Here is a 13,574-nt window from a genome sequence, read left to right as displayed (position 1 = left end):
ATGCAGAAAGTTAATAAACTGGTATGGCCTAATAAATCATTGTCTAAGTTATCTTTCTGCATAAAAAAGGGAAATGCGGATAAGTATAAGGCACTGAACTAAGGATAAAGCATATAATAGAAAAAACAAAATAGCTTTGAAAATCTGGCATTGCACCAATATTAAGAACACATCCACCGTAATCTGAAAGTCAGCATGTGATCCATCTGTTAGTTCTAACTTATGCTTACAACTGGACACAAACATCCCTAAAAAGCTCAATCAGTGAGTGTAGGCCTATACGTCAACAACAATGATTACAGACCTTTGCATCACTGTCATTGCTATCATTGGAAACATCGTCATCTTCATTAGCACCCAGTCCAAATGAGTCAGCAGCATATTCTGCCCATGTCACCTTCCCATCCTCATTTTCATCCGCATCTTCAAAACGGTCATTTGCATCTTCCTCTGATAGCATTCTAAAAATGGAATCCAGTACACAATAATTAGCAAAATAAATCAAGACAAAATTTAAATTTAATTAAAACAAAATGAAAGTAAAGCCTACAAACTTAATGTGTAGCACAATGCAGACTGCATAACTACACAACTCTTAGCCTGTATAATCTTAAATTTCATTTTGTGGAGGTAGTTAAGGTGCAAGACTTCGTACATTTCTCCACATAGCTGCCCATTAATATATTTAGTTACACACTGCAACACTATCCTACAAAATCCTGTGATTTATAAATTTATTTTCCAAACTGGAGTAAGTACTACATTTATAGGAGAAGATTACTAACAAAACGATGTAACAGTGTGTCATACATAAATGTAGCACCAGAGATTAAAATTAAAAGTAATTCAGATGACGGTGAAAGTTCAACAAAATTTTACACGTCAACAAATAGTGTCAACTGGTTACATAATAATATAATTTGCCATCAGTGTACAACTGTGAACTCTTTTTCTTCACTTATTTTTCCTCCTTTAGGCATATGGATAATGAAGATTATTTACAGTCCTCTCAGTAATGTACGAAGATTAGTTATGTATACAGTGCGCATTCAGTGCGAAATAGACAATAGAACCCATGGCTGTCAGTAGTGTTTTAAAGCTACATCACAATAATATCATCAATCCACCAATATAAATCAAACTCCTCTCTCGACAGAAAGGCCGTACAGTGCTGTCCTTAAAACTGCAGCACCATGAATACAACAAATATCAAATCGGTATGCTTCAATAGGCAAATGATTAGCATTGTATTAAAATAATCCCAAGGCTGTGGCTAAAACATTTCTGCTCAATATCCCTTCGGCCTAAAGAGCTGGTCCTGCAAGGTGAGAGAGTGCTTTTCTGAAGTCTGGAACATAGGAGGAGGCACTGTAGAGATACAGCTGTGAGGTTGAATTTTGTGTGATGCCTGTGTAGCTCAGTCAGTGAATACATTTCCTGTGAAAGACAAGGTCCCTGGTTTGAGTTCTGGTGTGGCTAACCTGCCACGAAGTTTCAACAGCTCAAAACTTGGAGCAAAAAGGGCTTTAAGAATTATAAATCAAGACAAGTACACTGAAAATGCCAGAAGTTATCATGTGAAAGATTAATAATTTTAAAAAAAAAAAATGCTAATGAGAGAATAAAGTCAGGATAAAGTTGACTGACTACCATATGACCAGAGAAGTGTCACCATCATCATCATCATAATTTAAGACTTATTATGCCTTTCAGCGTTCAGTCTGGAGCATAGTCCCCCTTATAAAATTCCTCCATGATCCCCGATTCAGTGCTAACATTGGTGCCTCTTCTGATGTTAAACCTATTACTTCAAAATCATTCTTAACCGAATCCAGGTACCTTCTCCTTGGTCTGCCCCACCTCCCCCTACCCTCTACTGCTGAACCTACGAGTCTCTTGGGTAACCTTGCTTCTCCCATGCGTGTAACATGACCCCACCATCTAAGCCTGTTCGCCCTGACTGCTACATCTATAGAGTTCATTCCCAGTTTCTCTTTGATTTCCTCATTGTGGACACCCTCCTGCCATTGTTCCCATCTACTAGTACCTGCAATCATCCTAGCTACTTTCATATTCGTAACCTCAACCTTGTTGATAAGATAACCTGAATCCACCCAGCTTTCGCTCCCATACAACAAAGTTGGGCGAAAGATTGAACGATGCACAGATAACTTAGACTAGGTACTGACTTCCTTCTTGCAGAAGACAGTAGATCGTAGCTGAGCGCTCACTGCATTAGCTTTGCTACCCCTCGCTTCCAGTTCTTTCAATATGTTTACATCCTGTGAGAAAATGCATCCCAAGTACTTGAAACCGTCCACCTGTTCCAACTTTGTTCCTCCTATTTGGCACTCAATCCATTTATATTTCTTTCCCACTGACATCACTTTCGTTTTGGAGATGTTAATCTTCATACCATAGTCCTTACATTTCTGATCTAGCTCTGAAATATTACTTTGCAAACTTTCAATCGAATCTACCATCACAACTACGTCATCCGCATATGCGAGACTGCTTATTTTGTGTTCACATATCTTAATTTCACCCAGCCAGTCTATTGTTTTCAACATATGATCCATAAATAATATGAACAACAGTGGAGACAGGTAGCAGTTTTGTCTTACTCCTGAAACTACTCTGAACCATGAACTCAATTTACCGTCAACTCTAACTGCTGCTTGACTATCCATGTAAAGACCTTTAATTGCTTGCAAAAGTCTGCCTCCTATTCCATAGTCTCGTAGAACAGACAATAACTTCCTCCTAGGAACCCGGTCATATGCCTTTTCTAGATCTATAAAGCATAGATAAAATTCCCTGTTCCACTCATAACACTTCTCCATTATTTGCCGTAAGCTAAAGATCTGATCCTGACAACCTCTAAGAGGCCTGAACCCACATTGATTTTCTTCCAATTGGTCCGCAACTAATACTCACACTTTCCTTTCAACAATACCTGAGAAGATTTTACCCACAAAGCTGATTAAAGAGATACCTCTGTAGTTGTTACAATCTTTTCTGTTTCCATGTTTAAAGATTGGTGTGATTACTGCTTTTGTCCAGTCTGATGGAACCTGTCCCGACTCCCACACCATTTCAATTATGCTGTGTAGCCATTTAAGACCTGGCATTCCACTGTATTTGATAGGCTCCGACTTAATTTCATCCACCCCAGCTGCTTTATTGCACTGCAACATTATACCAACATTATTATATTAGTGAATATTCATGTCAGATCCTATGAATCAAGGTTACTGAAGCCTCTATGTGATCTATGCATTTGAGACAGTAACTTCAAAGACACAGTTGAAAATGACCAGCGAAAGAAGCGGGAGATCGTAAGTTAAATATCATAAAGATAATGGGTAGGAATCAAGTTGATTCAATAACTTGAGAAGGACTGGAGTAACATGAAAATGAGTACCAGAAAAATACAAACACTGATTTACTACTGTTCAATGAAAGGATATAAAGAGTAGGAATACACTTGCCAGTGGGGAGATAGAAGGAAAGAGGGTAGAAAGATTTGGATTTAATGATCTATTAATTATGAAGTCTTTACAAATGGAGAATAAGCCCATATTGGATATGGATGGAAAAAGAAATTAGCCATGGTCTTACCACAGGAACAATCATGGAATTCACTTAGAATGATTTACATAAGCCACAAAAGACAAATCTAAATGGTTTGAAAAGGATTAGGCCTACTCTCTTTATCCTCATGAATAAGAGGCAATTATGCCAAGCATTGTTCATCTCACTGTCTGACACAGAAGGAAACAGCTGGTAAGAAAATGGGCAGAAGAGAAGGAGGTGAACATTACGTGCTTCCCCATGAACCTAAACAGGTGATAAAGAAACAAACACAAACAATTAAATGAACTTACTTGAATGAACGTATTATCCAAGCATGTAACTCATTTCTGTCAATCATCTGATCATTATTCAAATCCATTTTGGTGAGCAATATCTGTAACCTTCGTTTGGCTTCCTCTGGTTCCAGCTGATCAAATGCCTCTGCTTCCTTTACACTGCCTGTCCAAAGAAAATTGTAACACACATTTGAACACAGTTTATATGGTCTAGTAGAAAATGATTATGTGGACTTGCATGTATTACAGAAAATTAATGTACCAACAAGCAAACACACTTCTTTTATCTTTAAAATGTTGGCAAAACAATTGATATCATTTGTACACTACACTTATTTTGTTAGTATATGGCAACATAAAAATGTAAACAAGAAATGCTGACAACAGATGAGAACAAAAGGAAACATACAATGCAGGATTTTGTGGCTGGTATTGTCACCCTCTTCTTATTTCCGTTACACATTTTTCTGGTCCTAATGCTTCATTTCCCAACAATCAAACACCAGAGGCTACAAATTCTCAGTAGTTTCAAACAAGCTCAGCTAGCTTAGCTGCACACTGAGCAACCAGAAAAAGAGAACTACAAAGAAATTTGGCAACAGAATGAAAGTTTAGGAAGATGAAACAAAAACTGAAGTTTGCCAGTGACACTGTAATTCTGTGCAATCGCCTTGGAGGATCAGTTGACCTAAATAGATGAGGTCTTGCAAAGAGGTCATTAAATGAGGCTGTGCTGCAGGAATTGGATTAGCTAATGACGCGTTAATAATAGTATTTTCCCCTGCCCCAATGCTGGCCAAGTTTGTGTGTGTATTTCTACTCTAGCTCCACAAAGAACCAATTCCAAAAGTAACAATTTTTCCTTCTCTTCTATGTGTGAGTTTGTCAACAACTCAGCACTTCCGTTCAGTGAGTGGAATACACATTTAATCATTACGAAGGTGTTTGGAGTGAATCTTTGTACAGAAGTAAAACACTGACAGTAAACAGTTCAGACAATAAGAGATCAAACTTCTGAATAGTGGCACACCAGAAGAACATTGATGATTAGAGGGCATATCGGACCATAATGAGTAGGCTGAATCGAACCGAGGAAAAAATGATATTTCAATAAACTGCTCAACACTTCATTGAGAAAAAGACTCTTCAAAGTATCTGTGTGAGGAAACTTTACACTAGTGAGCAACACACCAGGAAAAAACAACACTGGTATGATGTGCCACTGCCAAGCAACATAGCTCGAATGACCTTGGACCACAAATAGAAAATACAACAGTGTAGTGCAAAAGATGAAGAAACATGCAATCAGACGAACAAATATGATACTTTTCTTCAAAGACAATAATTATATTGACGACACAACAATTGATGATGATTCTACGACTATGACTGCTAATGGGGTGTGTGATCACCACAGGGGTGGCAATGCATGCTTTGAAACATGCTCCTATGCTGGCCATGAAATTTGTAAGGAGTTCTTGCAGTAAGGTGTTCCTTTTCTCTACCAGCATGGTTGCCAACTACTGCATGGTTGCTGGTGCATGTGGATGAACAGAAGTATGTCTCCCCAATGCATCTTACATGTGCTCAGTGGGATGTAAGTTGCGTGGGGAGGTAGGAGGGCATGAACGAGCACACCAGTCCATTTGTTGAATATCATATCATTCAAAGAGCTACTCCATCTGAACTGTTTCATACAGTTGCATATTTTAATCCATAAAGACAAAGTCAGACCGAATTCACCTGTGAAAGGTGCACATGGAAAAGGAGTATAGTGTAACAATAACTTTGACTAGAGAGTAACTTTCTTAAAAATTTGGAGGCCACAATGCCCACGTGACATCATACATACCCAGAGCACAAAACATCGTCCACCAAAACAAATCATGTCCAACAATGCTGTACCCTCATATGGTGAGTGGTGTGAACATGTAAGGCATCCAAGAACATTGTTGTACATTATCACTTTGCTAGTGCGGGAGGGCGTAACACTGCATGTACACATTGACCTCCAAAGCTTTGTACATGGTACATACACCAGTTAATGTTATTGTGACACTGTACTCCTTCACCATGTGCATTTTTTGAGGTGTGCATTTGGCCCTAATTTCATTTTTATGCACGACTGTATCGAATAGCAAAGATCAAGGAGTTCTTGGAACAAAGCGGATGGACTAGCGTACCTGTTTCCCCAACTAAAGACCTACTGAGCACATGTGGGACGCACTGGGGAGATGTATTGCAGCACGTCCACAGACACCAACAACCATCCTGCAGCTGTCAACTTAGCTGGATGAGAAATGGAACAATCTACCACAAGATCCTCCTCCAACCTTGTGACCAGCATGGGAGCACACTGTTGAAGTGTTGCCATCAGTGATAACATGACCTATTACGAACTATATCCTGCCATTTGAACTTTCAACGAAACCATCTTGAATCTCAATGACTTCGGTGCAATTACTGTCTTTCAATAAATTTATTATTTTCGTTTCCTCACTACACGATCTTTTCAGTTAGCTTCTCTACTACAGTGTAGCAGTTCTTTCTATGTGAATGTTACTTTCACCTCAAGTTTTGCACAACAATGTATATGCTGTATAACATCCACTATGCCTCAAACAACAAATGCACTCCTTCATATGCAAGTCCATTGTTATCTCCTACTGGAAATGTAGGACTTTACAATTACTATTAAATTACACATATTATTCTAGTTTGCCAGCTAGATACAGGCGAATTTTACTATTCACAGATCTACAATTTTGTCCTGAAGCTGCCAACTCTTCCTGATGTCAAATCCTCATATAGACATCAGAATTAATCAGGGCCATAAAAACGTTACAATACCTGAAGGTAGCTCATCTCTACTGAATGAACACATTATCAGTGGCAACCCAATCGCTCAAACTTCAATCTCCCTTAACAATGAAGTTCTCAGGGACAAAGTACAATAAACAACTATGAGGGAAGTGCAGTCATAGCTGCTAAAACTCTCCCGATTGTGAAATTACCTGTATCCTAAATTGTTATACATGGCAGGTAACAACATACTACAAGCTTCTAGACGGGAAGAAAATAATGGTCAGCATCCTGTAGAAACAGAAAAATATGTATTTTTATCCCACTACTTCTAAAATTATGTTCTTACCCCGTTTCCAATACGGATTTTACTATTGGTTTTCCTATGTCTTAATGGCGTGAGAAATTTACTTGTTCTGCTTTCCTTCTACCTGCAACTAGCGCAACCCCCCTCCCCCCGTTCTTTCACTCATTTCACAATTAGTCCTAATTCGTTCAGTGTGAAACCTCGTTCACATTATTGTTGGGGCAGTGTGTAAGAAGGGGCATGCTCCACAGTGCATGTAATAATTATTTTTACTAGAAATTAATGAAACACAGCTGTCCTTGTATCAGCCTAGTTCTTTTTCTAAACTAGAGAAGCCCTTCTGAGAGCAACGACGGCTATAATCTAAGAATATCTCAGTTTTGGCGCTTGGATAACTATTGTTGAACACAGTCCATTTATAACCACCACAAAGGCAGCAATGCTATTCAAACGTACGTAAAAAATATGCGTATGCTAAATTAACTAAGATGGTCTTTACTGGTTCTGTGATTAAAACGAAGAAAGGTGGATTATCACTAAAACAAAAGTGACATTCGTTTCTACAAGCATCTGAACTTGTCATCCAATAAAACACAAGTGCACAATAAATACGCAACAGAGAATTATTTTTAAAACTGCCGAGATAGGTACAAACATACTTATTTTAGTTTCAGATTGCTTTAGGTAATGTTCAAAAATTATAAATGAAAAATGTTAGCTGGTTAGCGCTTGATTCTGACACTTTCTATGCCCAAACAATTGCCTTTTCTGTTCATTGTAGGACGATTTTCTTACCTAGGATAGCTACATGGTCAAATTCTGAATGATGTTCGCCTCCAGCATAATGTTGAGCATCTCTTGGAACATAACCGCCATCCTCCTCTCTTTCTTGGCCACGATTGTGCGCATGAATGTGAGGCGAAGCTGGAGAAGGGCTACACGTCGTAAATAAAGTAAAAATTAACAAATTACAATAGAAAAACACATACATTTCTCCTTTCATCGTCGGTCTTTATCTGTTCCACCGCAAGTGAAGACAATTTATAACTGCACGTCCTCCTCAACGAACTGTATACTCAACATTCCGACAGCGCGGCGAACAATTCGCTGTCTTAGCGCTTAAGACAGCACAATTTCGCAGTGCACAGTTCACTTCCCACAGCAGTGCCAAGAGGCCGGCGTCACACGGCCTTACCTTCACACTCCCCTACTGTATTCAACTCTTGCCCCACGGGTGTTTATGATGGCAACAGAAAGGGGATTTCGCTTGTCAAACAGATTTTTAAAGGAACTCTCTGGAACGGGTACTTTCTTATCGCTTTTTCAGGTTCATAATCTGTAATTTGAAAGATGTGGCCTTTACTTCATTAAAAATCCACTATCATAAACGTATGTAAGCTTTTAAATGGATATTTTATGCATTTTGTGACCGAACGATATATAATTTACTTTCGATCCTAAATACGTAACACCGCTTTCACATCTTTGTGGAATAAACGTCTATAGAGTACAGCCTGTGATAGAATCAAGTACAACACATCGTTCATAAATCGATCTGCACTTCTTGTATGCGCTTTTGTCCATCAGATACGCGAATAAATGCCAGCGAGTGCGTCACATGTGAATAAAATAACTTGAAAAGCAGGAAGTGTTTTCAAAATATAGGTTTATGTCAATTGTGTGAGGTTCTAATTTGTTGTCTTCCTAACGATACGCTAACTGAACTGACATTGACGTTGCACCTAGTGTGAAAATGGGTCAGACGATACTAAAGACCCATACAACAACATTCCTGAAAACACTGATAATGTCTAAGCAAGTGTCCTCCATATCAGTACTAAGACAAATGTTGTTTTACGCCCAGTTCATAAAGCATACGACAAATAATACATAAAATAGAAAATACGCATGGTTAATCAACATTTAGTGCAAACAGTGAACTGTTCGAAATCGTGTAACAAAAGCAGAATATCAATAAATTTTGAAATGGAAAGAGTGGGATGTAATATACACACACCTCACGATTTTCTCTTGAACATACAGGAAAAGGAGTAAGTATGCAGTAGGCTCTCTTCATTAGTTAAAATTAGCGGTTGTACAATACAGGTGCATTTGTCTTAGAAACAACAAGAAATTCAGAGAAGTAAATACAGTTTGAAACCCAGTGAAGTGCAAGTGCTAAAAGTGAAAACTCGAGAAGTGGATTATCGTTAGAAGCATCACAGCACAAGAAAGCAGAACCATCTAGCAAAAAGAGATTACCCACCGCTCAAAATGAGGAGAATTTTTTTACCCCCAACAATGGTACATCCAAAACTGAGGAAAGTGACTAAGCAACACAAAATATAATCCTTGGTTCAAACTTTAAATTGCTCCACCAGAATGTTGAGACTCTTTCCAACAAGCTGAATGAAACATAAGCCTTGTTAAACGCTTTGAGTGATATTTCTGTTTTATGTTTTACTGAGCACTGACACATCTACCTCAGTTCGAATTAGTAGGCACATTTTGTAGAAAAATACCCGGATATGGTGGTAGCTGCACATATGTCTGAGGAAATATAGAATTCAATAATGTAACGAAATATGATAGCTTACCCACAGATAGAGACATACAATTGTTAATTGCAGACCTACTAAATAAAACACAGTAATCATCTGTGTAAGTAAGTCACGGGATAGTGACAAAAAACTTGTAAAAAGTAATATGGAAGAGCTGTTAGAGAATTTTGATATCCCCAAGAAAAATATTTTCATATTTGAGGACTTCAGTGTTGATTTCTCCAAACCCAATAAATTTAATAATCGATTCAAAGATATTCTGAAGTCATTTAACTTAAATCAACTGCCACTAACCCAACTAGTACATCAGCAGAAGCCAGTGATAAAGTTTTTCTAAATTCAGAAAAATATACCCAGAACAAACAAATTGTAAACACTGGTTTTAGTGATCACCATGTCCAAATAGTAATAACAGCTATTCCAGGAGACACAACACCCCAAAAACTTTTCTGATATCAGGAAATTCAATGATGAAAATAAGGATTACTTTTATTTTCCCTCGAGAAGATCAAACTCGAATGATGCTTGCAGTTCAAACAACACAGATGACAAGTTCGATAAATTTATGGCCACTTACAAACACTTTTTTGAAATAACTAATCCTGAACAAACATCAGTAATAAATTCTGTGTACAGACCAAATAAATGGATCACAACAGGAATAAAAATGTGACGCCATAAAGGAAATTATGTGAATACCCGAAGCAAACCACAAATCTTGTTCTTGTTAATTTTTTTAAACAATACAAACGAATACTTAGAAATTTTTTATCAAAAATAAAGAAGAAGGAAAATGACAAAAAACATAGAAAATTTCTGGAACAAGAGTAATGCACTCTGGAGTGTCGTCAAAAAACAGCCACTATGTCATTAGACCATGACACCATAGAACTTTATAAGAAAATAACAATCAGATAATTGACCTCATAGTAATGACTAATAATTTTAACAATTACTTTTCAAATATAGCACACCACCTGATTATGAAACATTACAAATCACAACCAGACAGTAACACACTACAATCAGATTCATATGTTGTGCAAGAGTTATGTTCATATCACCTACAACATCTGAAGAATTATTTATAATTATAAAAGATTACCCAAAATATTCAGAAGGTGCTGATAAAATAGCAGGTATTATCATCAAAGCAAGTGCAGTATTTATCATAGAAACATTAACAGATAATTTCAACTCATCCCGTATCAGTACTGTCACGCTTTGGAAAAATTCTTGAAAATCTGTTTCTTAGGAGACTAAGGCCTTTCTAAATAAGGAAACATTAATAAGTGATTCACAACATGGATTCAAAAATGGCACATCAACACAGTCAGTCAAGTTCACCATCCTGGACGAAACTCTAACTGTAGTCGATAATAAGCAACGTATTTCTGGCATATTCCTTGATCTTAGTGAAGCTTTTAATATAATTGATCATGATATCCTGTTACAGAAGCTAAGGAATTATGGAATAAAAGGCCTACCAAATAGGTGGAATCACTCTTACTTGCATGACAATCAACAGATCACTCAAATAAATAGAGATTAAAAACTCACAAAATTTCTCATTTTCATAGTACTAAACAGGGAAAAAGTCCATCTAGAGTCCCTCGAGGTCAGTGCTTGAGCCCATTCCTTTTCATTCTTTATGCTCATTATTTATTAGAAAATTAACCAAAGGGACACCAGTACTTTTGCAAATAACAAATATCCTAATTAACTCCTGTGATGAAGACACCTACAAAAAACAGGTGCAGATGTAACACAAAATTTAACACAGCAGTTTGGAACGAACAAACTAGTACGGAATCCTGAAAAAAAAACATTGCCAGTCAGTTTACACATCTCACAGAAACTACATGTGGCAACACCAGTTTTTAGCATTGACTGAAAACTGTCTCATGTGACAAAATTTTTAGATATACATATCTAGGATAACCTGAAATTGGAGCCACACCTGAATAATGTAAATAAAAAGTTACATACAGTTACATATGCCTTAAGAATCGTCTCATAAAAATAAACTGTACATCAGTGGTCACAAGGTACCATTGCACTATTTATTCACTGCTGACGTATGGAATTATCTTTCAGTGGAACTTCATATGTAGCAGAAAAATATTTAGGCTATAAAAATGTTAGAACACTAACACATGCTAAATTCAAAGACTCCTATAGGCCAATATTTAAAAGTCTCAACATACTGACTCTTTCTTATTTAGATATCTACGAGATACTTATCTTCATAAAAGTACGCATATTAAAAGAAAAAATATCTTCAAGCATATTTGTGATTTCTACTCTCATGATACTAGGCAGAAGCATTACCTGCATGTCGACACAGTAAGTACAAACATTTATAAGGGGGAGTGTATCATACCGGCACAATATTGTATAGCCACATGCCATCCTATCTGACAGAGATACAAAATTCACGTAAGTTTAAAGTGAAACCAAAAGAGTACTTACTTGATCACAGCTTCTATTCTGGTTTTGAGTTTTTGGAGCACCAAGAAAAAATTGTGTACTGGATCACATATTCTTCACCATACTATTTTTTTCAATTCTCTTGTTGTTTTTATAATTATTTTAGCAAAATTCAACGTTTATTGAATGTCGTTTTCTAAATCACATTAGGTATAAATTTGTGTGTGCTATTTAAGCCTGATATATCTTATATAATTTGTGCAAACTATGTATTAAATCACCATTTACAGGATGACTAAAGAAATACAAATATAATTTGGAAGTCACACTGCCTGACATTCCATTCCATTCCATGGATGTTTGGTGTGAATTGGGCTCAATTTAGTCTGCCACTTGGATTCAAAGATGGAGAGGGGTGTGCATCTTGGGAGTCATGAGTAATCTGCCCCCCCCCCCCCCAAAAAAAAACTGTTCAGTGGAAGTGTAAACATTGTTATGTATATTAATTTCCATATTTCTTTTTGGAAAGTAAAATAGTATGCAAATTGGAGGAAAACTGAAAGGAACTCTAGAAGTTACATGCTATATTTAATGTGGGATACTTCGAAATCATTTATGCAGGAACGTCCTCACATGTATGACCTTCCCGCCTCACCAGTTGCAGAGAACACTCCATTCACGAAAAGGTGCCCTGGTTGACCATACCAGATGTTGACAATAAATGCACCCCTATCCAAGGGTGTGCAGGTAGAATGGACAAACCACAAGAAGTTCTGTAAGTCAAAGCAGAAATGGAAAGACCCTCCACTAAAGGACACCCACTTGAGTGATGGAAGACAGTGATCTGCTGCCTAGCTGGTTAGCAGTGATGTGTTGCATGATGACTGTAACTTTTTTCTCGATTTATTAAGTTTGATTGTGAAATTTGGTTTCATTTCACTTTTCCCTTGCTGAGTAAGAACTTTATGTTACATTTGTTATTCAGTGACCATGAACTATTTTGAGACGTGAATTCTGTGCAAAGAATGGAGTAAGATGTAAGCGCCACAAAATAAATTTTCAATATTAAATAAATGTGTCTTAAATATTGGATGATTATATTAATTTTATGAAAAAATATGTGTATATCAAAATGCCTCTACAAAACATGTAAATAGTTTTTTATTAATATGTATAAAGGGAACAAAGCGTACATGGGAAAAGAAGTAAGTGCCATTCTTTCGTTTTCTGGAAAACGCTGTAAGTGGTTTACTGAGTTTGTGAAAAGGATGTAAGTCAGGGGTTTATGTTAAAAAATATGGTAAGTCCACTGAAATTTTGAGAACATTTAATAACTTTACATATAATTTTACTCTTAAGGCGCTAGGGTAATATAAAAGAGGAATAAAATAAAATTTTGGGTCTTTTTTTGAAGCAAAGTTGTTTGTCTTCATTTTATTCCTCTTCTTCTTTCATTGGTAAGTATAAGCCACTTGAAAACCAATATCTGAATCAGATGTCTAAATTTATTTTGGGTGTCTCAACTATATACATAATATTTTGACTTTTTATTCACTTTCGAAATTCGTTCTGATACAGTTGATCGTTTTTGACTAAACCAAT

At 36.8% G+C, this 13,574-nt stretch overlaps 1 protein-coding gene across 1 annotated transcript in view; it reads right to left on the bottom strand.

Annotated features, from left to right (window-relative positions):
* The window catches only part of LOC126337003 (reticulocalbin-2), a 50,283-nt gene extending 41,742 nt beyond the window's left edge, over nt 1-8,541 (bottom strand). Inside the window, exons 1-3 of the mRNA XM_050001249.1 lie at nt 7,777-8,541; nt 3,888-4,035; nt 305-461 (exon numbers count right to left, since the gene is read on the bottom strand). Coding sequence (XP_049857206.1) covers nt 305-461; nt 3,888-4,035; nt 7,777-7,984 — 513 coding nt within the window. The 5' untranslated portion in view covers nt 7,985-8,541. The remainder of the gene's footprint in view (nt 1-304; nt 462-3,887; nt 4,036-7,776) is intronic.
* Nucleotides 8,542-13,574: the final 5,033 nt, after the last annotated feature.

The sequence above is a fragment of the Schistocerca gregaria genome, chromosome 2 (assembly GCF_023897955.1).
Source record: "Schistocerca gregaria isolate iqSchGreg1 chromosome 2, iqSchGreg1.2, whole genome shotgun sequence".
In the NCBI taxonomy this organism is placed as follows: Eukaryota; Metazoa; Arthropoda; class Insecta; order Orthoptera; family Acrididae; genus Schistocerca; species Schistocerca gregaria.
Note: the sequence above shows the minus strand (reverse complement) of the source record. Positions and strands in the feature narration are given on the sequence as shown.